Below are 24,954 nucleotides of genomic sequence, written 5' to 3'. Positions count from 1 at the left end.
GAACCCAGACAACCTAGCTCAGGATGCTGCCTTCGGAAACTCCTCGCCTTGCTGTCTTTTAATAAGATAAAGGTGATTTTATCAAATTATTTAGCGAAATAAAATGCTTGACTGGAACTCCTTAAGAATTCGCCGAAGCCTATGGACACTGTGCACTTACTCTAGATTGTCTGTTCTACATTCTGAAGTATCGTTGACTGACTAGTGTTCCGTGGGAACATTTGATTATCTTTAAATACAGAGACCTTTTTCACTCAAAAGATTTCTTTAAAATTTAGATGTCTTTTTCTGCATCAAAAATAAGTGGAATTTCCATATAATTGAACTTCTTTTTTTTCAAGTAGAAGACTTCTGGAGCTCACCATGGTCTTAACTACATTATATAATAAGCAGTAACTTTTTTCATCTATGCTTAATTTTTTCTCTGATGTGGGAAAATGTGTCATCAGATTAGAAAGTTGAGGATTTTAGGAAATTAAGGGAAATTCCAAGGTAATAATAAATTGGGAAATAAATTATTTTATATTGCCATTAGGGTACAAAGTATACAACTAAGGATCATAGTTTAGACTAATGAAAATTTTCAGAATTAATATCCAATCAAATTCTGGTATAATCCAAGATAGCATAGTCAAAACCACTAAATTACTGTACTGTGTAGCAATGAACAGTAATTCTATGTTGACTTATCCTTATTTTTTTTTTAAGATGGGTTTCGCTTTGATTTGGAACAAAAGAAAAATGTAGTGCGGTAGAAATCTTTGGATTCAGACAGACCTGTTCTTGAGTCTTGACTCAATGCTTCACTGTATATTGAAACTAAATGAAGATCTTCAACTTTTCTATTCATGATCAATCTACAAAAATAAAAACTATAATGAATAACTGCAAGGTTTCTTGAGAGATTAAGTTTTCTTTTTGAAAACCTGTGACCTGATTAAGATGCTTAAAATGATATTTGTCTCTTTACTTTAAATCTGAATGGAAGTTTGGCATTTTAAAAAACTTCAGGTGATATAGCAGTATAATTTTAAGCTGCTTTATAGAACACGAGTGTCCACATATTAAACATTCAAAAATTAGTTAAAATTAATGAACTTGGGAGAGAAAACTACTTGGTACATAATCCAGAAAATTTTACTAAATTATTGGAACTAAGCATGACTCTCCAAACTGTGGACATATTTTCTCAAGGGATTCTATGTATTATGGCTTCAAGATATTTTTGTGTGTGCCTCAAAATGGCTGAAGGCATTTTAACTGTGCATCTGAGAGTGTCTTACTAACATATTTTTTGTACACCATTTTATCTATATCTTTGGACATTTTACGTTTCTGTGTAAGTAAAACTTCCATGAAAAATCCTTTCGTTACCATATTGTCGTTATGTAGATAAGAAAATGAAAGAGAAGCCAAATTGAAGCTGTGAAAGGGAATGTACGCCCTCTAGTGACGCACATTTATTTCTCCCAAGGACATATGCAGCTTTTCGATTTCATCATTTTAAATAAACTTTACATTTGATTTTAAAATATATGACTCAGGATTTTCAACTTGAGTATATTATATTGTATGATCATAGATTTATTATTATGACAAGATTTCATCTATCATTTAAGAGAAAATTTCTATTAACTTGTGTTAAGGTGATTTTCTTGCACAGAAGTGTGTTTCAAAGGGACTTTCAATTTATTGAAAATGAAAAATAGGCTTTAGGCATCTGTAGCTTAGCAGCATTTTATTTCCCACCCTCTGGGTCATGCAATTTTTGCCCACATGTTTTCACACTCCTTGGCTTTATAACTAATTCCTCTAATATAGCAGTATCTGACATTTTAGAATTTGTGGGGGTTTCTTACCTTTTAATTTTTAAGGTTGTTTCTTTGAAAGATACATAAACAAAACTTATAAATGTGACATCTGTTCAACCATGTCATACTTTAGAAATAAATATTACCAATGAATTTTGAAATGATTAAGATTTAATACCACATTAAGGTAGGAAGATTATTTTAACATCATTTCTACCTACCAGATGTCAAAATATTGTAGGTAAGTTTTACTTTGGGCAGAGAAGCGATATTTTACAGCAGTTTTATTCTCTTCAGTGCAATCAACGATTCTAGGGGTGCAAAGATGAATATCAATACCAAATAACTCAGATATTTTTGGCATTAATAGCTTAAAATATTAAATCATTGAATTTGTATGCAAGGGCATGTATTTTAAATAGCAGAATTTTTAAACATATTAAGTACATAATTTGGTATGCCATAATTGATAGTAAAGAAGATGTACAATTTTAAGGACAATATTTTGTGTTTGGACTAGAATTCAGCTTTTGAGGCACATGTTAAATAGGCATATTTTAGGACAAGGTAAACGCTACAGAAATTGATTTTTTAGTATCTTTTAAAGATGCATTTCAGTGCAATCTGAAATCATTAAATTTTACTGTACTGAAACATATTATTTTATGAGTGATGTGCTTAAAATTACACATATAAAACTAGGAATACATTTGAGACCATGCAAATATAAGGAAAAATAGGTTTTTGATAAGATTGTTAATATAGCAGTTTCTACTACCTGAAGACAGAGTCCTTTCTCATCTGTCATACTGTTCCAGGTGCTGTGTAAACCACTGAAGAGTTTGTATGCTTTTTATTATAACTGGGAATTAAAACATCTTTCGATTTTATTTAATTTGATTGCTAGATGAGTAGACTAATGTAAGTGGAATATCAAAGGCACAATATAAGCAAAGCTGATCTCAGTTTTGTGTCTTGAGTCCAAACGTCTTTAATTAGAGAGGTAAGTAAACATATTTACAAGTAATTTTTTAAAAGCATTTGTATTGTAGACCCAGAAAATCTGAGACAGGTCTCAGTTAATTTAGTTGATTTTTCCTATTCCTAGCTACTCGGGAGGCTGAGGCTTGGCAATTGCTTGAACCCCGGGGGCAGGGGTTTCAGTGAGCCAAGATCGTGCCACTGCACTCTAGCCTGGGCGATAGAGTGAGACTTTGTCCCAAAAAAAAAAAAAAAAATTATTTTGCCAAGGTGGAATTCTCGTGCCTGTGACACAGCCTCAGGAAGTCCTGAGGACATGTGCCCAAGGTGGTTGGGGTGCAGCTTGGTTTTACATATTTTAGGGAGGCATGAGACATCAATCAAGTACATTTAAGAAATACATTGGTCCAGAAAGGCAGGACAACTGGGTGGGGGTGGGGGCTTCCAAGCTCTAGGTAAATTGAAACATTTTCTGGTTGACAGTTGGTTGAGTTTGTCTAAAGACCTGGGATCAATAGAAACTAATGTTTGGGTTGAAATAAGACATTATAGGGACCAAAGATTTATCATGCAGATGAAGCTTTTAGCTAGCAGGTTTCAGAGAGAACAGGCTGTAAAATGTTTCTTATCAGACTTAAAGTCTGTGTTGATGTGAATGCCAGAGAGGTATAATGAGGCATGTCCGACCCCCACTTCCCTTCATGGCCTGAATCAGTCTTTCAGGTTAAATTTTAAGAGCCCTGGCTGAGGAAGAAGTCCCTTTGGAGGGGGAGTTAGACTTTTATTTTTGGTTTACAGTATGTTTTTACTTCAAGACCAATTTGATAACAGCTTTTAAATTTTTACAATTTAAAGCAAGATGTCGATGAAGATTGAAGAAATTAATTTAAGAAAACACCAAAAAGATAAAAATTAGGGATTAAAACCTGTGGTGCCTGATTTTCAGTTCAGTATATGTATGTATATGTGTATATATGTGTATATATATGTGTGTGTATGTGTGTGTGTGTGTATATATCTCTCTCTCTTTTTTTTTTTTTTCTTTTTTTTTTGAGACTGAGTCTCGTTCTGTTGCCCAGGCTAGAATGCAGTGGCACAGTCTTGGCTCACTGCAACCTCTGCCTCCTCGGTTCAAGCAATTCTCCTGCCTCAGCCTCCTGAGTAGCTGGGATTATGGGCACTCACCGCCACAGCCGGTTATGTTTTGTATTTTTAGTAGAGACGGGGTTTCGTCATGGTGGCCAGGCTGGTCCAGAACTCCTGACCTCAGGTGATCCGCCCGCCTCGGCCTCTCAAAGTGCTGGAATTACAGGCGTTAGCCACCACGCCTGACCCTCAGCTCAGTATATTTTTAAACACACTTTTACTGTACATTTAAAGCACACTTAAACATACACAAACACACACGTATCACACATATTACAAAATACAAGACAGTCATGTGGCCCTATCTTTCCCCCTTCCACAGAGGGAGGCACAATTACTCTATACAAATGTGTATGTGGTGTGTGTGTGTGTGTGTGTATACAAAGTATCTTGATTTGGAGAGGGAGCTATTTGTCTAAATATTAGCTTGTTTTCTTTTGGTTAAACAGGATTTCCCCTTTAATAATATTCTGTAATTACAAAAATATAATAGTTACCATGTAGTCAATGCACCTCAAAGTCCGAAAAACATTTTTAGAACTAATAGGATTTGGCCAGGAGTGGTGGCTCACGCCTGTAATCCCAGCGCTTTGGGAGACCAAGGTGGGTGGATCACGAGGTCAGGAGATCGAGACCATCCTGGCTAACATGGTAAAACCCCTTCTCTACTAAAAACAGAAAAAATTAGCCTGGCGAGGTGGCGGGCGCCTGTAGTCCCAGCTACTTGGGAGACTGAGGCAGGAGAATGGCGTGAAACCGGGAGGTGGAGTTTGCAGTGAGCCAAGATGGCTCCACCGCACTCCAGCATGGGCGACAGAGCGAGACTCCATCTCAAAAAAAAAAAAAAAAAAAAAAAAAAAATTGGATTTATACTGAATTTCATTTGATATTTTTATGACCTATTTGATGCAAATTTAATTTGTATTCTATTATTTGATTTTTTTAAAAAAAAGCAAATGCCATATGGAAACAAGCGGAGAGGGACAAGTTTTCCCAGAAGGAAAGTTGAAAGTAGAGAGAGGTTGATCCAGAAAACCTTCACAGACGATGTGTATCTTGAACTGAGTCTTGTAAGATGAATAGTAGTTCATCTTCACGTGGTTGGGGATTTAGGTCAGGAGAGCGCCTGTATAGTAATATGGAATTAAAATGTCTTCTTACTTTCTAAAACTCTGAAGAAGAAAGGTGATTTTTAAAAATATAGCAAAGTTGGAAAATCTTACCTCCAAAATTATTTCTTCCTTAATATCAACAAAAAATAATTATGGTTTTATTCCTATTAATATTAACACTTGCTTCCCAGCTCCTTAAAATGTACATTAAGAATTGGTTTCATAAGTGATCTGGTCTAGGCCTAGAGCCCTGGGGCCCTGCAATGGTTAACGTATTTCACAGGCATCAGCATTTTACTTTCAGGTTTCTAAGGATGAGGCTCATAAGTTTTTATAAAATTCTGCACGCTAAGATGTTTAAATACGTAAAATGACCATTCATAAACCTAGTTCACTAATCAAATTAGTTAAGTTTAGGAGCTTGGAGGACTTCCACTTTCAAAGTTTACACATTTGGGAATGATGAGTTCTAACTGGTATCTTGAAAGTGACTGAATTAAAATTTATGTAAATGTGTCATCTTAGTTTAATCGGTTATGTGACAGTCAGTGTAAAGAAAATTAACAGAACACAGTCACTGCCCATCAGGAGGCTCTTCTGACATAATTAGCACAGTTATGTAGCACTAATTCCGTATAATGTTTTACTATTGACAACTTCTTAAATGGCAAACATTTCTCTAGTTCTTTGTGATGTTTTTATGTGTTTTTTTGCCTTTAAATTTATTTTAAACATTTATATATACACACAGGTATCTCCCAGTATTTACCATAGGGGATGTAATTAACCTAATTTACATCGTTTTTATGGGAAATTCAACTGGATGACGTTGAGTCTATTTGTACAATATAATACTGAGAAAAATTGTCACTGAATATTTGGTATATATGCCCCATGCTTTTGATATTTTGAAACTTCCAAAAAATGGAAGGTCTTTTTGAAAAACTGTCTTGGTTTAGTAATACACTTCTGCAAAGAAGAAAAAAAAAAAAATCAAAGACTTACTTGCCCTGTATAATGGGACTTTACAGGTTTTAATTTCAGGGGTTTCTGATGAGTGTATTTGCAAAGGAGTAAAAATTGTCACTTCACTGCTAATCATAAACAATAACAAACTGAGGTTTAAAGATATACTTGAAGAATAGAGAACAGAATATTCATCAATAATTACAGCAATAATCATTTGTGAACAGAGAATGAGAAGTTATTTTTTATTAGCTAAAGGAGATTTTAAGCTAGGTAAAGATAAACTGCATTTAAGGGATAGAGTCTGTGATAACACACAGAAGTATGTTAAGTACAGAGTTAAGTATGTGAGGAAGGTAAGTTAAGCACTAAGGAATATATTAATGGGCTGATCCCAAAGGTGTAGGGGCCCATTATGAGCAACTTATGATATATAAGTTCATTAACAGTGGTTTTATGTGAGTTGTTAAAGTGGGAAAAAAGAATTATTAGAAATGAGTAATTTTATGAAGAAGCAAAAAGACATGTACAAAATCCAAGATTGAATATGGCATTGAAAAGAAGTCTTCAGTGTTTTCCGTGAGGGTTTTAAAGGAGGTAACTGAGTTACATCTGAATGATAAATTTCGTTCCTGATTAAATACCCAGGCTCATGTAGTGCAAAGTATGATAGAAAATGCCATCTGCAAAGCCCTGGGAAGAGTAGATAGCACCCAATTTATAAGCATGAAGACATTTAAATCAGAGGAGCCTGTTCATTTACCATGCATCTCAGCAAAGATATCTGAAGATTTAGTAGCAGTGAAATACATGAAAACTACAGGACAAACCACAAAAAGTGATGAAGCGAAAGTTGTTAAATTGATAAAGAATAAAATAAACATGCAACTGCTTCTTGGAAGTCAGGGTCTGAGTAGGATCCAGGAAGGAGACTGTGTTCATTGTACATTGAAAATGTCACTGAACCTAAGCGTTGGATGTAGGCCATTGGCACTCAGGGAGAGTACTTGGGAGGCCTTTGAAACCCTGCCTGTGCTTCCTCTTCGCCCTTCCATCCTCATTGCTGGCATGAAGAGATGAGGCTATCCACTGGCAGAATATTGGAGATAAAACAATGCTAGTAGCTGGCAGTTAACTACCAGAACTCTAAGAGATGGTGGTACATGTTAAGTATCAGAGTGTAGGCTGACTGCGCATTATGTTTGGACAAAAAGAGTTTTAGTAAGGAAATCAGAGATGTTTGAAGGAAGAAGTCCAAATGGAAGGAACATAAAATAAATATAAATATAAGATTAGGTTAGGAATAGCTCAGAGCTTGAATCATGTAAGAATTGGGTTCAGTTTCCACTTATTTCCCATGAAATCAAGATATCACAATAATGATAGAAAAAAAAAGGGAAGAACTCCAACAGTTGAGAAGAGTCCAGACTCATTAATATGTTTCTTTGTTCCATTTCAGAAAGGAAGTGTAACATATTAACCTCTGTGCTTATGAATAGGTTATTTTCCTTAGTCGACACGCTCCTCACCACTGCCCTAGCAAAATTGGAAATTGCCTTTTTAAAAATCTGTAAATCAGAAAACGAGTGTAATCACTTTCCACACGGTCTTTGTATAAAAGGTAAGTTCACGCACTGCATGCAATCCCCTTCCAAATTTATAAAATCAGACAAAAAATTGAATGAGGAAAGCCCTTTCTGTAGAATTTCACATCTTGTTTGAATTGATTTGAATTATCAGAACTATGTGCCAACTGGTGTCCAGGCCTCCCTTAAAATCTTCACAGACAGAGAAGCACACAGACAGTTACCATGGTGTTGATTCCACAAAGCCTTCATTGTGTGGAGATAACCAATATACTTGGCAGAGCCTCTAGGCTAGAAGCTGATTTAATCCTAATTTACAGAGAAGGTGTTTTTTGATTATCCTCTTAAAAAGACCAATGTGAGCTGAGCCCCAGTTCTGTGTCTAAACCATTTTTATCTTGTCAAACAAATGCTTCACTAAACCAAATTATTTGATAATGTGGACTAATGCATTCTCGTCTCTGTTCTTCATGGAGTTAATAGCATGTCTGGCACATAGTAAGCACTTAGTATATACTTTGTGAAGGGGAAGAAAGGGAGACATTGACTCTTTTAAAAGAAAACATACAATTTTGCATTTTTCAGGAAAATACACCTCTAAAAGTGTTATAAGATTTCTTTTTGAATGAAAATTTTTTACTTTCAAACTAAAAAACAAAAAAAAACCTTTTTTCTGCAGTGAATTGGAGGTGGCGGTATAACAGTTACATCAACATGTTATAGGAGCAGAAAGGCTATGATCCCTTTCCTTCCTCCTTATACAGGTCATGGCAGACATTCCTATAACAAAAGATAGGTTAACAAGAGAAAAGCATGAGATATTTAATAAAAGTTTTAGGTGACATGGGAGCCTTCAGAAATGAAGACACAATGACCCAAAGGAAAACTGTCTATTTAGATTTGATAAAGAGTAGACAGCCATGTAGGAATGTGATTGGACAAAAAGGGAATGATCTAATAGTAATAGACTGGGGAAAACCAGCCAGGCCTGTCTTTGTAGAATTCCTTCCTCTTAGACATGGGGTAGGACCCCACTTGAATGAGGGTCTTATGACCTACTATCAAACAGAGGTATGTCAGGTAATTTTTTATGGCTAGCTTCTGGAGAGAAAGGTGGGGGAAATACAGAGTTATAATTCTGGTTTTTATGACTGGCGTTGGAGGAGAGGATTTTTGGTTTCTATGACCTACCTTGAAGAAGAATTCTGGTAACTATGACTCACTTCAGGGAAGAATGTGGAGTTAAAGATGGGAGGAGAACGTCAGAGAGAACTTGGTTCCAAGGCTGCTTCTGAGGCCTTCCAATGTTCTTTAGTTCAGAGTTTCAGCATGCCAAAGTGCCATACTTTGGGGTATCATTTTCTGAGCCCCTACAGTGTGCAAACAAGAGCAATGTCAATTTTATGCCTAGTAGAAATCTTTCTCCAACACAGGCTTTAGCAAATTTCTTTCAGCCGTGATGTCAGCCTAGCACCTTGAGCCACGTTTGGGTTTCAGGGACCTCTAAGTAGAAGTGAGCAATCTTTCCTAGAGATAGTCTAAATGAAAAAGAGGGTGAGACTAGAGAGATTAAATTTAAAGCGTGAATTTGAAAGTGACTGGTGGATATTCCCATCTCACATTTATGAGTCAGAGGGTATCTGATGTATAATTGAGTCAGACAAATAAATTTCACCAAAGTGGCCCAAATGCATTATACTAACAACTAAATTTTCGAAATATTTTGGGAGAGTCAGTGAAGGATTTTATTCCATTGGAGGAGGAACAAGAATAAAGAATAGCTCTGAATTACTTTAGAAAATATGAAGGGAATTTGTTTCTACAATACTTGAATACAATATACAGTTAAGAGGTCTATGAAGGTCAGATTGTAAAGGATCATATTGAAATTTTGTTCTTTAAGAAAAATGAGAAAGTCTTTGGTTTTATGAATGAAGGTAATATAATCAGGTATGTTTTTACTACTGCATATTTCAAAGTAGCTAGAAGAGAATAATTTGAATGTATCTAGTATAGACAAACATTTAAGATGATGGATATCCCAAGTACACTGATGTGATCTTTACAAATTATATGGATGTGTTAAATTATCACATGTATCCCCAAACTAAGTACATCTTTTATGCATCAATTAAAAAAAATGAAAATTTTTCCAGTAGTACGTAAAATAGAGGGTTCTGTAAATATTGCCCAGAGGCCAAGTGAAAAGCTGTTGCAGTATTTTTGGTCACATTTAATGGCAACACAAATTTGGGTTCTGGCTATGGAGACAGGAAGAAGCATACATATTCAGGAGATAGAGAATGTATGTGTGACAGATAGACTTTGCAATACATTAAACATGGGAAGGAAGAGAGAGGGTTTTAGTTGGTTTGCTGTAACAAAATATCGTACACTGGGTAGCTTATAAAGCACAGAAATTTATGTCTCCCAGTTCTGGAGTTTGGGAAGTTTAATATCAAGGAACCAGCAGATTTAGTGTCTTGTAAGGGCAGGCTTCCTGGTTCATACATGGTACCCTCTCCCTGTGCCCTCACATGGTGGAAGAGAACGCTGATCTCTTCAGATGAGTTTAAGAGTACTCATTTCATGAGGGCTCTACCCTCTTGACCTAATCACCTCCCAAATACCTCATCTTTTAATATCATTGCATTGGGAATTAGTCTTCAACATATGAACTTTTGTGGGGCACAAATTTCAGTCCATAGCAGAAATGAAGATAACAGATATGAGGGGTGGTGATGCTAATTACTGATCTGGGGAATACTGATAGAGTACTAGTTTGAGGGAGAAGATCAAACATTAAACCTTGGCATATAATGTTTAAGGAGATTTTGCAGCATGCAAGTGGAGACATCCAAAAGGCAGATGGTTTTATAGCTGTGGAATTCAGAAGAAGTGCCTGAATTAGAGATACACGTATCAGAGTCATTGATAAATAGATTGTAATTCAAGGCATGATCAAATCTAGTACGTAATGATAGGGTGGAGGAGGATGGACCTGCAAAGAAAAAATTACCAATGGTCATAGAAATAGAAGGCAAATTAGAATAGAGTGGCATCATGAAGCCAAAGGAAGAAAAATTTCAAAAGGATAGTATGGTCAACAGTGTTAACTATAGTTCCAGCTACTTGGGAGACTAAGGCAGGGGAATCCCTTGAACCCGGGAAGCAGAGGTTGCAGTGAGGCCAGATCGCACCACCGCACTCCAGCCTGGTGACAGAGTGAGACTCCGTCTCAAATAAATATTAGAAAATGGATGGACTCAGATGCTCGAGCAAAAGTAAGAGAATAAAGTTCAAAATGTAGGTAGTGGGAATGATTTTAATTAAAAGAAGGGAAACTCAAATGTAAGAGAACGGAATGAGAATGGTGGCTACACATTGCAGATCTGATGGTGTTTGGAAATAGGAAGTGCAAAAGTTCTACTCTGATAATTCTACTTGTTTCTATAAGGTAGAGAACAAGATCATCTGCTGAGAGAGCTGCAGAAAGAGGATGGGCCAGAGCTTTGAAAAAAGGTTTTAAATAGTTCCTGTAGAGACTCAGAGCCCAACTTGGGGGGAAAAAAAAGAAAAAAGTATGGCAGGATGCTAGGTTCATTTGAGGGTGTTGATTATGGCCTTAGTTTGGGTTGCCCCAAGAGTAGATCTGAAGAGAAGAATTCAGATGCAAGCAGTTTATTTGGAAAGTGACCCCAGGAATCAAAGTAGGGAAGTGAGATAAGAAAAATAAAGTAGCCAATAAAGGATGGCACACATTTAGGGATCAGGTTATTGCTGGAAGGAACTGGAGCTCAATCATGCAGGGAACCCTTTGAAACACTGTGTGAATCATACTTCAGTACTGTGTAACTGAGGAGCAAGGGAGCTGGGATATTGATCCACCAATTCCAAGCTCTCACTGGTTAAGGGTCACCCCTGAAGTATTAACATTCCAGCACTCCTCTGTCCAATATACTGGCAAGTAGATGCTTGCGGATTGAGAGACACAGGAAATTTTATGTTGGGCCAAAGCAAAAATGAAAATGTTTTAAAACATTGTGATAAATCTGCATAAATGATGCACTCGTTTGAGTAGGTTACCAAATGACCATAGTAGGAGAGTATTTATTCAAGGAGTTCACATCGCTGAAGAGAGTGTGAGAGAAAGATTTTTACAGCATGTAATTGTACTCTATATTTTAATCAACATTATGAATGAAGAAATAGAAACCTGATAATCAAACTTGTGGATAAAATATATAGGAAAGATAAAAATCATGTATCACACAATAAAAATCCATAAACATTTATAATGCATACACAAATAACTTACTGACATTCAATGACATGGAATTTAGAGGAATCAAGATCCCTAGTCTCTTAATTTCAAGTTGGATGCCCTGATAAATAACAACTCAATCTGTATGCTATGAACCATCCCCTTTTTGATGTGGAAGGACATGATTGTGAACTAGATAAAATAAGTTTCTGATCCATGGTACTGAGGTCAATTAACTTAATTTCTCTGAAGCGCCATCTCATCCTATGGGCAGTTGGAATTGGTGATTACCCAACCAAAGAATTTTGTAAGAATATAAAATGAGAATATGTTTTTGTAAGGGCTTTGTGTTCCATTAAGTTCTGTATCTGTTTAATTTTAAAACAATAGCCTGCAACTAATGTGAGAAATTCTAACAGGTTTGTATGATTCAAAGTCCCGAAATTGGAGTTCAATAGACCAGGTCACAAGTTTGTGATAGTAATTAGGTTGTGATATAACTGGTTTAATGATAGTTTGTGTGAAAACATTCTAGAAGTTTTAACTCAATTGAATTGCAATGTGAGTTGAAAGTCTAATATTGAAGTGAAAATATTTATTGAAATCATGGGCTATATCAATGAAAGTATTATAAACCAAAAAGATAATTGTCTATTCTTCCTTATTTATACTACACACTACTGATATGTTTCCTTTAAGTACCAAACTTAAGGAAACTAAGATACCAACAAACCATAGAATATCCGCTGAAGTGACTAAGCATAGGGTAGGCTGACGATCAGGTATCTACTGATGAATTTAAAGAGCTGATTTCAAATATTTATAATTTTGTATCCTTTTGCCAATATCTTTCCAACTACTCTCTACCCCCACCAGCTCCTGGAAACTAACGTTGTCTTCTGTTTCTTTGAGTTTGATTTCTTTAGATTCCACATGTAAATGAGATCATGTCGTATTTGAGACATGTCATATGTCTTTGAGATATGTCATATGTATTTGAGACATGTAAATGAGATCATGTCATAACACCTGGTTTATTTCACTTAACATGATTTCCTCCAGGTTCATATATGTTGCTGCAAATGAAAGGATATTCATATTCTTAAAGGCTTAATACTATTCTATTAGACACTTGGGTTGAGTCCATATTTTGGCTCTTCTATACCTAAATCACCTGATTACAATGAATAATTTATCCCTGGTGGCTCCGAAGATTTCTGCAAAAAAAAAAAAAAAAAGTTTGAAAATAACAGGATAGGCGATCTGATATTTATGGCAGCATAACCACTTACACCAAAATGTAGTGACTTAAAGCAGCACTTATTATTTCTCACAGTTCTTCAACTTGGGCAGTGCCCTTTGGGCATTTCTTTTCTCTATGTGGCATCAACTGGAGCACTCATTTGTCTGTCTTCAGCTGGCATTGAGATGGGTCACAGAGGGCTTTATTTGCATTCCTGGTGCCCCATGCTTCTTCATGTGGCCTCTTCACATGGATAGATTAAACTTCCTTAAAACATGATCTCCTCAAGATCATTGTACTTCTTATATAATTGTTGCCTTCTCAGGGTGTGTGCTCTAAAAAGTCAAGCTCTGACATGCAAGCACTTATCAAAACCTTACTTGCAATACTCTTACTGTTGTCCCATTTGTGACAGAAAGTCACGTGGCCAAACCCAGAGGCAATATGACTGGAGACTACAGAAGAGCATGTGGTTCAATGGTGACCACCAACAGGAATTTCTTTTTTCTCGTAAATACTTTCCAAAAACAAAAGGTTATCTTGGGAGGTAGTACTTTTTTAAATAGTGCAAACATTCAAGCAGAGGCTGAGTAATAGCTTACAGGAGATACTGTACAAGTGATTTTTACATTGAGGTGAATAAAATGACCTCTGTGATCATAAGACTCTAGATCAAAGCTGACTCCAAATTTGAGTCTACCTAAGGGGGAAAATAGTGGTGCTATTAATACTAATAGAGGCATCAGGCAGGAGTCTCAGATTGAGGAAAGAATGATAAATGCGGATAAATTCCTTTTTTTTATATAGAAGAAAGAGATAAGAAATAATGACTTTTATTTTTTGCTGTCTTAGGTTGGATGTTGATATAACTGAACTTCACAGTTGGATTACTCGCTCAGAAGCCGTGTTGCAGAGTCCTGAATTTGCAATCTATCGGAAGGAAGGCAACTTCTCAGACTTAAAAGAAAAAGTCAATGTAGGTTATGCATTAATTTTTATATGTGTACACATTTTGTGCTGCTTGTAAACTCCGTACTTTGTTATCTGTGATTCTATTAGTTGATAGATTAATGCAATATGATAAAATTTTAAATATGCAATATGATAAAATGTTAAAGGATAAAATGTTTAAAGATAAAACAATATATCTTTAAAGTATATTTTAGATAGCAAGCAAAATCAAAGTTTAGCCTAGAGAAATCTTTCTGGATTCTTCTGTGACTGACTAGGGATGCCTTTCATAAACTTACCTTAACTTACGTATTATTTAACTATAAATTAACAATTTTATAACATGAATTCATGTTGATTTCTTCAATATATTGTTCAGTTACCTCAAGGCTAGGCCTTAGCAAGCTTGCAGAATTGTGTAGAGTAGAATAGTGTAAAATAGAATAGAATAATATAGATACTATACTTAGGACCATGTTTATATGCTCACTATTATCAAAAAGTTATTCTTTATAGTCATCAATCCCTGTCATATATTATAAGGTATTTAAATTTCCCAGGTATTTGTGTATTACCTTAACTAAAAGATGTGCAGCCTTTCTCAGTATTTACATGTGGTAACAGATGCTTTGTTGTTGTTATTCCCTTCTGAGATGGTATAATTTTGACCTTCACAAATAGAAAGTTTTATTTATTTAATATAAGCTGCTTCATCTTTAGGGAAATTGTCAAAGCTTTAATTTTTCGACTTCAACAATTATAAAACATGCATCTTTGTATATGATCGGCAACAGTTTGTAAAAGAATTTCTAACAGGCAGAGTAAATACAATACGCAAGCTAAAAAAACAGTGATTATGAATGAAAAGTAATTCTATCCATGGGAAGGTCACATCTAAATGTGTACATTAGCTCTGCTTTTTCTTTCTAGGATTCAAATCCTGAAGTTCAAAATCTATTGTATTTTTACAAATACAACATTACCTCAGTTACAAGCTAATGTTTGCTGTTGGGGTTGGAACTTTTGGAGAAAAACAAAAATATATATATATATTCTGGAAAAAAAAATCTATTTTTTAGGCTGCTTGAAAAAGGGGAGACAATTTCATCACCAGTTCTTCTTAGAGTTAACTATTTATAAATTGGAAAGTTATTTTAAATTATTTATTAACTTTATAAGACATGTTGTCAGCATTGTAATAGACTATTCTAAACAGTTTCAAGAAATGAGAAATATGATTATATTACTAATGTTTGAGTTTTAAAATTAAACTGAAAGATAATATGTAATTGTAGAAAATTGGCAAAATGTCTTTTTTCAAGTTTACTTCTTTGAAGGTATATTGTTTGCTATGATTTTTGAGGGAAATTATCTGAGTAGTAGAACACTAATTAGAGAACATTAAACTCTGATTTTCAAAGTTCGTGTCACATATTTGACCACAGAAAATATGAATCACCTTTGGCATTTTATCAACTAATTAAAAATGGTTATTGATTTGATTCTTATAGGTTTCTGACTGATAGTTTGTTTCTTTATCTTAAAACAGCTTTGATCAGGCAGGAAAATTGAGTTCCAGTATTTCAGGAATATAAATCATAAAAGTTCGTGTTACATGGTTGCCTTTGAACGATTTGCATTTTATCAATAGTGGGAGCATGACAGACTAAAAGTGCTCAAAAATGTACAATATTTTATAACTGGTTTTCTGATACCTTGTGAGTCCCCTTTATCGCCCTGAACTCTCATTTTCTGAAATAACAACATCGTTCTTAATTGCCTACTGAAATAGGACATGAAATGATTTACCTTGATGTTTCCCTCAGGCTCAATATAATGTATATGTATTAAAAATCCTCAAGAGAAATACATAGTAATGATGAAGGATATTCAGTTTAGGTATACATTAATTTTCTTACTATATCACCTGTCAGTTTATATAGGTTATTTTGAACTCATGGCAGGCTCGTGTCATGAACTTGAGTGGTATTAATAAAAATGGCTAAATATTACCAACTCTTTTTTTTTCCACTTGATTTCTTCATTTACTCCTTTCAAGTGCTTTTAGCCAATTAGCATATCATAGGCCATCATCAGTTCAATTTCACATATTTTTAAAAATGGAACTTTTAAACCTAAGCATAATTTTTTTCTTTGTATATTCACCATGTGTTTTATTCATATAATTAACAAAATGCACTTATTTAAAAGCTGATTTCTAGGGAACTTTTCTAATCAAAATGTCCCTGGACCACAAATATTGACATTGTCTGGGAGCTTGTCAGAAATATAGAATCTCAGAACTAGTAAATCAAAATTTGCCTTTGAACATTTTCCAGGAGCGAAGCCTATGCACATAAAGGCTTGAGAATCAATATTCTAGGACACAATCTTGGGCTTTACCTAGCGGTTCCCTCTCACATTCTTTTAATGTCACCACAGTTCAGACTTTTTAGCTGAATTAACAGATTCTAACTGCTCAAATTACTTCAGTGAGCACATGGTAACGTAAATTGGTAATAAAAAAAAAAAAATGGCCTTCTCTGATCGCAAGGGGGTTTGATAAGGTGTCTGAAAATCTGGAGCTTGTACCAGTTTCTCTTGAAAGCCTGCCTATCAAGTCGTTATGGTCATCTGGTTTTGGGCTCTTCATGGGATCTACATTTGATTACACTCTTTCGGAATCAACTTTTTACTAACTCCCGCTGGAAATCATCAAGCCAGTTAATTCTTCCATTTTCTCCTGTCTCTGTTATCTGTGTTTACTACCCAGAGTATAGGTACCTCGAGTCTATCCTTTCTTCTATCTTTCTCTCTATGCTCTTTTGCACTTTCTTGTCCTTGCTTCACTTCCTCTGCTTTCCCACACTCTCTCACTCGGCAGGCTCAAACTCTTTTTCCAGACAAGACTTCTGTCCTGTGTACTTATTCTACTCATACATGCAAACCACTTTTACCCTCAAAAACAGCACTGTGACTCATCCCTCTTTTGTACCCCCACTACTTTAGAATGACTGACTCCCTCACCTAACAGAGACAATTCCAAAGATACTGCTCTCTTGATGTAAAAATACCTCTTTCCTTGCAGTTAATGACTTCTGGCCATCTATTATCTACCATTTTATCATATTTTCTCATTGAAGACTTTGGCACTAGGTTAGTAGACTTTTTCACCCAAGTTGTTCTTTCATTCTTAGTCATTTCAGCATCCCTGTGGGCTCTCCTGCTATTGCTAAAAGCTTCTGTTTCTCTCATCTCCTCAATTCAGCTACCTGCTGTCGTGATTATATGTAGATGTTGTCATTGTCAGGCATTACTCCATTTCTTTAATAACATATTTTAACAAAACCAGCAGTTCTTCATAAGCTTTCCATTCATCCTAAGTGTATTTTCTCCTTAGTTTCTCTCAACAATTATTTCAAGCTTTTGTGGGGTACCTAAACTTTCCCCGTCATTCACAGTAAATGACTTCATCTCCTACTTTAGTCAAAATAATATTTCTCAGATTGTGGGTATTTGTGCTCATTGTCTCTCTCTGTCTTTTTTTTTCCCACCTGCCTTGGTGGAAGAGGCTAGGCTTCACCTGGTTGAGGTTCATCTCTGTGTGTATGTTCTCAGCAGCATCCCTGTGTATTAAGCCACCAGCTTCCATTCAGCTGTATATCCAGATTGTCAAAAATCTATGTCCCGGTTCTTTATCATCAGCCTTTAAACTGGTTGTGTTTTCATCTTTAAGAAAGTGTCCTCTCCTATAAACACACATGTGAATATACGTGCCTTATCTTACTCAGTCCCTCTGTAGAACTAGAACCTATTAACCTCTTTGCCCTCATGAAATTCTTTCCTCACTTGGCTTATGGGATACTGCTTTCTCCTGATTAATTCTTTCACATTTTTGTCCATTTGTTCCAATTCAGTTTTTCTTTAATATTGGTATTCTTCACAGTCCTTGTTTTTCTTCTCTGGATATCCTCATTCATTCCCATTCAAATAGTATCTATTTTCAAATGAACCCTCCCCCAATATGTATCTTTAGTTCACACCTCTTTCTTAAAACCTCTTTCTTAAAACCCCTTGTGGAAGACAGTGTGGCGATTCCTCAAGGATCTAGAACTAGAAATACCATTTGACCCAGCCATCCCATTACTGGGGATATACCCAAAGGATTATAAGTCATGCTGCTATAAAGACACATGCACACGTATGTTTATTGCGGCACTATTCACAATAGCAAAGACTTGGAATCAACCCAAATGTCCATCAGTGACAGACTGGATTAAGAAAATGTGGCACATATACACCATGGAATACTATGCAGCCATAAAAAGGATGAGTTTGTGTCCTTTGTAGGGACATGGATGCAGCTGGAAACCATCATTCTCAGCAAACTATCACAAGAACAGAAAACCAAACACCACATGTTCTCACTCATAGGTGGGAATTGAACAATGAGATCACTTGAACACAGGAAGGGGATCATCACACACCGGTCCTTCACCAGGGAGGGGGAAGTGGGGAGGGATAGCATTAGGAGAGATACCTAATGTAAATGACGAGTTAATGGGTGCAGCATATCAACATGGCACATGTATACATATGTAACAAACCTGCACATTGTGCACATGTACCCTAGAACTTAAAGTATAATTTAAAAAAGAAAAAAAAAACCCAGGGTGATATATCTGACTGCCTAATATACAATTTTAATTGATGTTTGCCTGATATCTTAAATCTCATTATTTCCCCAGACCTCCTTTATCCTTTCTCCTTGCTTTCACCCTGCAAACAGCCTAATCCAGAAACCTGAAAGCTAACTGGGTCATCTAGATTTTTTTCTACCATTCACAAGTCCAATCTTTGACAAGTTCAATTAATCCTGCTTCCTTAACAGCTCTTGAAAATGTCCAATTCTCTCTATTCCCATCACCAAAACCCTGATTAAAGCTAATATCATGGTTTACTTCTATTTAAGATGACAATCCCCTAGTTGGTCTTCTCTGCTACTAATGTTATGTTCCTTTAGAAGTTTTCACATCACCTCTGCCAAACCAAACTCATTAAAACATAAGTATGATCTTGTTATGTCTCTGTTTATAATCATTTGAGAAAGATAAAATCAGCTACTGATAGCCAGTAGCTGGCTTGGCACTTCAGTTAGGCTTTGGAACTGCTAGATGCTGCCTTGGTACTTGCAGCTAGTCTGTGATGTTCTCTGGTTGAATATAAACAATTGCTAAGAATGCCAGCATCATTCAGGGACACTCCATGGTTGTGATGAATCAAGATAAAAGCAAGACCACTTTGTAATCATATCTTAATACGGTCAAAAAGAATAGCATTGTCCAAACCACCCCTGATGACCAAATATCCCTCATCTTCTTTAATGTGACACATCATGCTTCTTTACTAAATACAGCTTTAGCCTCTCTGCATTCCTTCTGCCATGTAGATAAAAATTTTAGGACACTCAATATAGAATTACCCTACTTCCTTACAACATCCAATCAAAACAAAGCCCCACTTCCTTGATGCCCCCTATCACGTAACACAAGCCCACATCTTAAAATAAACTTTTTCTAACATACTCTTAGAAACAACCCCATAGTTCCCTGTGGTGCTCTGTCTCTCTCGTTGCAGCATGTAAATCAGGTTAACTTTGATAATCTACAAATATGTTCCCAGTTGTCTTTGTGTGAAAAGTGTTGACAAAGTCAGTGTCTTCATATTGCTCTCATAAAGCCTGCAATGATCTAATTTTTGTTTACTTATGCAAACTAATTTCTAGTCATTTTCACTTCATTTCCATTGTTGATTTCCAGAAATCAGGACTTGAACATGAAATGGCTTTTTTGGTTTTATGTGTGTGTGTTTGGTTTTTAGTGTCCCCATGCCTAACACATAACGCAATAAATATTTAACTCTATGGGTATGTGATTTTTTTTCAGCTCTACAGTCACATTTAAGACAGGACCTATTACCAATATGCAGGATAGAACAACTTCTGAATAAACATTTGAGTGAATAAGTTACTTTTCAGTCAAAGGGTAAAACTTCATTATAGAATGTTAAATGAGTAGATTCTTAGTTACCTCTAATATCAGAGTAGGACTGATAGAGATCCATAACTTATTTTCATAATGTTAGAGAAGATACAGAAAGAGGAGGCTTTTAAGAGGTGCTAATAAAGGAGGAGGAACAGAGGTCTGAATCAACTTATTGAGGAATTTGTGAATCTCCCTGTTCCTTTGCTCAAAATTATTTTACTTTTGTTCCTTTTATTGAATATTATACAACTTAATTGCCTTTTATTTTGCATTTAAGTTACCCATTTTAGAATTTATAATTCTTCATGATCTGTAAGAATTTTCATGAGCCCATATCATATTTTATAATTAATCACTCATTTCTGATACGTGGATTTACTGATGCCTTTTTTTAGCTTCTATAGACTTTACTTGAAATTATGTGTGCTAAATATTTTAGAATCTGAGTAGTGGTTTCTAAACATATGTTAAGCATATATTGAGTAAAGTATTTAGTATTCTATATGTTAATAACATAATTTAAAAATTATGTGTTATAAAATATCCTTTTATGATTAAAAATATATTTATATGCATGTAGACATGTATATGATAAACAGCTCTATAGAAAAACACACAGAAAAGCTGGATGACTTCATGAGGAAGAAATTTAAGAGAAAGATAATATTGTCAAGGGCAAAGGTATTTTTATGAACAAGGTACTTTCAAGGAGATAATTGTAGTCGTTATCAGTACTGAATGCTGTAAGAAGCATTTTTCCTAACAAGAAGAAAATTAATGACTTTCACAAAATAGCTTTTTGTACAGTAGTGAGGACTGAACTCTGACTGTAGGTATTTGGACTAATATTGAAATATTGAAATCTTCATTGAAGATGAACTATATAAAAGAAAATGAAGACCATGGTTGAAGAGTATTCAGATGATACCCTTGGTCTTGAAAATAAGGGAAAGAGGTATATGCACAGTACGTATGTGTACATACATGTACATACACACATACAGGAGGTGGAATATCAGAGCCATGAAATAAAAAGACAGAGTTAAGATTCTACCAAGTTTTGTCTCATGGATTGCATATGGTACTCTTTCTTTTCTACTTAGGTAATGGTTTATTACCATTGTCAGGACTTGAGCTGAAGAAAAGGTGGATGTGCCCAACTCCCAATCTAATATGCAGTTTCTAGAATACTTTGATGTAATCCATCCCTCCTTTACTGAGTTTGCAGCATGTATCCCCATGGACTGGTTTTATGGCCACTTTATGTAGAGCTATTAGAGTTTGTTAGGAATTTACACTTTAAGAGAGCATTGTGGGTAAGGGGAGAGACCATAATATTGTATATGGAGGCATGAAGCTAAAATAGAGCTTGCCTTATTATGTATCTACAATGTACCAGCAACTTTCATGGAGACTTGAGATAGAGTAGAGGAGGATATAGATAAGGATACCTGACCTTATATAGTTTACATTCTAGTGGGAAAGATGGAAATGAAGCAAGACTAATATGTAAATCATATGGAATATTAGTGATAAGTTCCAAGGAGTACAATAAAATGAGAGTTAGAGTATGTATGTGTGTAGACAGAGTGGCACTAAAAGGCCTAGCTGAAAAAGTGGCATTTGATGGGGAAAAATGTCCAAATGTCTAATTTAGGGCCATTTTCGGCATGGGGAAAAATAAATGCACAGCCGTGTAACAGGAGCATGCCTGTAGCATCAGGGAACAGCTAAGCGTGTGTCTGCAGCAGAAAAGCAAGGTATTTAGTAGCACAAGAATCAGAAAGGTTAAGGAAGTAATTAAGATCAGACCATGGTAAGGACTTGAGCTTTTACTCAGTCGTCAGTGAGTTGAACTGAATCCTGTTGTCTCTGTCTGCCATGTTGATAATATATAATCAGAGAACAAAGGTTGAAATACAAAGACCTTTAGTATCCTATTTTGAAACATTCATACCCCTCAGAGATGATGGGGTACTTTTTCTAATGTGGTAATAGTGAGCACCATAATAACTCACTTTCTGGATATGTTTTGAGGTTAGAGCCAACAGGACTTTCTGATGGATTGAATGTGAGACTTGAGAGAAAGAGAGGAGCGGACGATTCTGTTTTTGGCCTAAACAAAGGAAAATATAGATTGAGGCCTAGGACACTCCAAAGTGAGAGTTCAGGGACATGATTAGGAACCTGCAAAGGAGATTGAGTAAAGGTGACCTCTGAAGTTGGAGGAGAACTCTGTGTTCAAGTAGTACATGAAGCCAAATTAGCAAATATTTCTAAGAAGAAAAAGGAATCCACTGAATCAAATCGTGGTGATAGGTAAAGTAAGGACTGAACATCAGTCATTGAATGTAGTACTTTGGGGGCCAATGGTGAGACTGATAAGAGCAGTTTAGATGGGACTGAGTAAGAGAATAGATATGAGAGCCAGTTTTTGTTTTTGTTTTGAACCAGTTTTTACTTTCCAAGCTAGATCCGTGAAAGGCCTGTATTCCTCCTTGTTGATACACAATCATTTAAAATGAGGACAGTTATCTTCCTTTTTCAGCAAAATATTTCTATTTAGATTTTGTTTTTGGTTTTTGTGCTTTTCTGTGCTTTTTAATGTATATTTCTGTGAGTAAATGGGAGACGGTAGAAATTTTAGGAACTACTGATCCAACCTACCTTAAAACAGAAGTTCATGTATTTCATTTGAGGACAAAGGTATGGGTGGCCAGATCCCAGGATAAATGGAGATTTTCAGTGATGTTTATTTAGTCAACTTTTTTTTTTTTAAACACTTTTTATGTGTGGTTATTTGGACATTTCCATGAACAAGGTACTCTGATCATCTCTTGTGTCAAAAATGTTTCCGTGGCCAGGTGTGGTGGCTCACGCCTGTGATCCTAGCACTTTGGGAGGCTGAGGCATGCGAATCACGAGGTCAGGAGATCGAGACCATCCTGGCTAACACGGTGAAACCCCGTCTCTACTAAAAATACAAAAAATTAGCTGGGCGTAGTGGTGGGTGCCTGTAGTCCCAGCTACTCAGGAGGCTGAGTCAGGAGAATGGCGTGAACCCGGGAGGTGGAGCTTGCAGTGAACCGAGACTGCCCCACTGCCCTCCAGCCTGGGTGACAGAGCGAGACTCCATCTCAAAAAAAAAAAAAAAAAAGTTTCCTAAACTTCTTTTTAAGATTATTGAGGTTACCTTTAACTAGAATGAGCCCATATTTCAGTTTGTCTGGTATAGTCTTAGCTTATGTCAAATCACTTGGCTCAGGTTAATTATTACTAGCTCCCCATTTTACTATAAAAACTATCTCACTTTCGGAAATAAAGAGCCTCCTTTAATCTCCTCGGAAGTCCCATGTCGTAGGTATCTTTACTGCTATTTTACATAGAAAATATTGAGGTTCAGAAAGGTTGAAGTACTTTATTAAGGTCAGATGGGAAGCAGTAGAGACAGAACTGGAAACAGCAGAGCAAAAAGGGTGACTGCAAGCCTTGTTGTTACAGTACCTTCTTTAACATCTCTTTGTTACACTAAATTTTATTATTTTTAATCAACTATCTACAGCTGTGTTTGAAATGAAATGTTTTCTGGACTCTTCATTGTCTCGTTCACACTCTTCAAGGCACACTTGCGTGCATATTCCTCTTCACTTTGCAATGTTCCTCTCGAAAGAAATGTGCCCTAACAGAACCCAGATACCTTCTAAACATTGACAAATATGCAGATGCCATTGACCGCTTCTTTCTGGGGTCTATGTCTCGCTTTATGCACCAGTTATTCAGTTTATTTGAGCTGTATACAGAGTTGGTAATCAGCCCATAGACTGTCAGAGTCCATTCTGAGTGACCCGGCATTCCTTCTGATACCTTGTTGCCCATGCTGAATTAATAGTTAAATAACTTGAACATCCCTAATACATCCAAACTATACGCTCTGTTTGCTGTGATATATATTCTGATATGCTCACACCTTTTTGACTAATATCCATTGAAATACCCCTAGCAACAGCAGAGTATGTCTGAAAGAAAGCTGAAATTCAAAGTAGAAGAGCAGGGTTTTAATATTGAATCTAAAACTTCCTAATATGATGACCTTTGATACATGATTTAATCTTATTGATGCTCAATTTTCTTTTGTAAAAAATGGTATACAATAATGCTGATTTCTTCTTTCTTAAAATTATTATGACATACATATGTAAATTATGTACATAAACTGTAATTTGGTAGTATAAAGAATCTCATTTTTAATGTGGCTATTGTTTTCAAAATTTTCACAAACCTCTCTGTGCCTCACTTTCCTCCTCTGTCAAAATGGGAAAGTAATAGTATCTACTTTATAGATTGTTGTTTTTGTTGTAGTTGTGGTTGTTGTTACTGTTACTATTTATATTAGAATAACTGGAACAATGTGGCTAACAAGATATTAAAAGTCAAATATGATTCCTGAGATACTGAAATACAAGTTTTGCTCTCTGTTAGTAATATTAATTGATTCCAGTAAGTTTAGAATAAAGAGATTATGATCATAACATTTAGAAGGCTGTTGATAGTTTATTTTCAATCTTTATAAAGACCACATAGTGTTCTCATTCTCCTTTTTTTTTTTAATTATTATTATTATACTTTAAGTTCTAGGGTACATGTGCATAACGTGCAGGTTTGTTACATATGTATACTTGTGCCATGTTGGTGTGCTGCACCCATCAACTCGTCAGCACCCATCAACTCGTCATTTACATCAGGTATAACTCCCAATGCAATCCCTTCCCCTCTCCCCTCCCCTCTCCCCCCTCCCCCTCCCCCCCCATGATAGGCCCTGGTGTGTGATGTTCCCCTTCCCGAGTCCAAGT

The 24,954-nt window shown here is 35.7% G+C and overlaps 1 protein-coding gene across 1 annotated transcript in view; it reads left to right on the top strand.

Moving 5' to 3' along the window:
- Window positions 1–24,954, top strand: part of DMD (dystrophin) — a 2,044,437-nt gene that overhangs the window by 676,369 nt on the left and 1,343,114 nt on the right. The window contains exon 18 of the mRNA XM_025371836.1: window positions 13,962–14,085. Coding sequence (XP_025227621.1) covers window positions 13,962–14,085 — 124 coding nt within the window. The remainder of the gene's footprint in view (window positions 1–13,961; window positions 14,086–24,954) is intronic.

This window comes from Theropithecus gelada, chromosome X (genome assembly GCF_003255815.1).
Source record: "Theropithecus gelada isolate Dixy chromosome X, Tgel_1.0, whole genome shotgun sequence".
Classification (NCBI taxonomy): Eukaryota; Metazoa; Chordata; class Mammalia; order Primates; family Cercopithecidae; genus Theropithecus; species Theropithecus gelada.
This window is presented reverse-complemented; position numbering and strand designations above follow the sequence as displayed.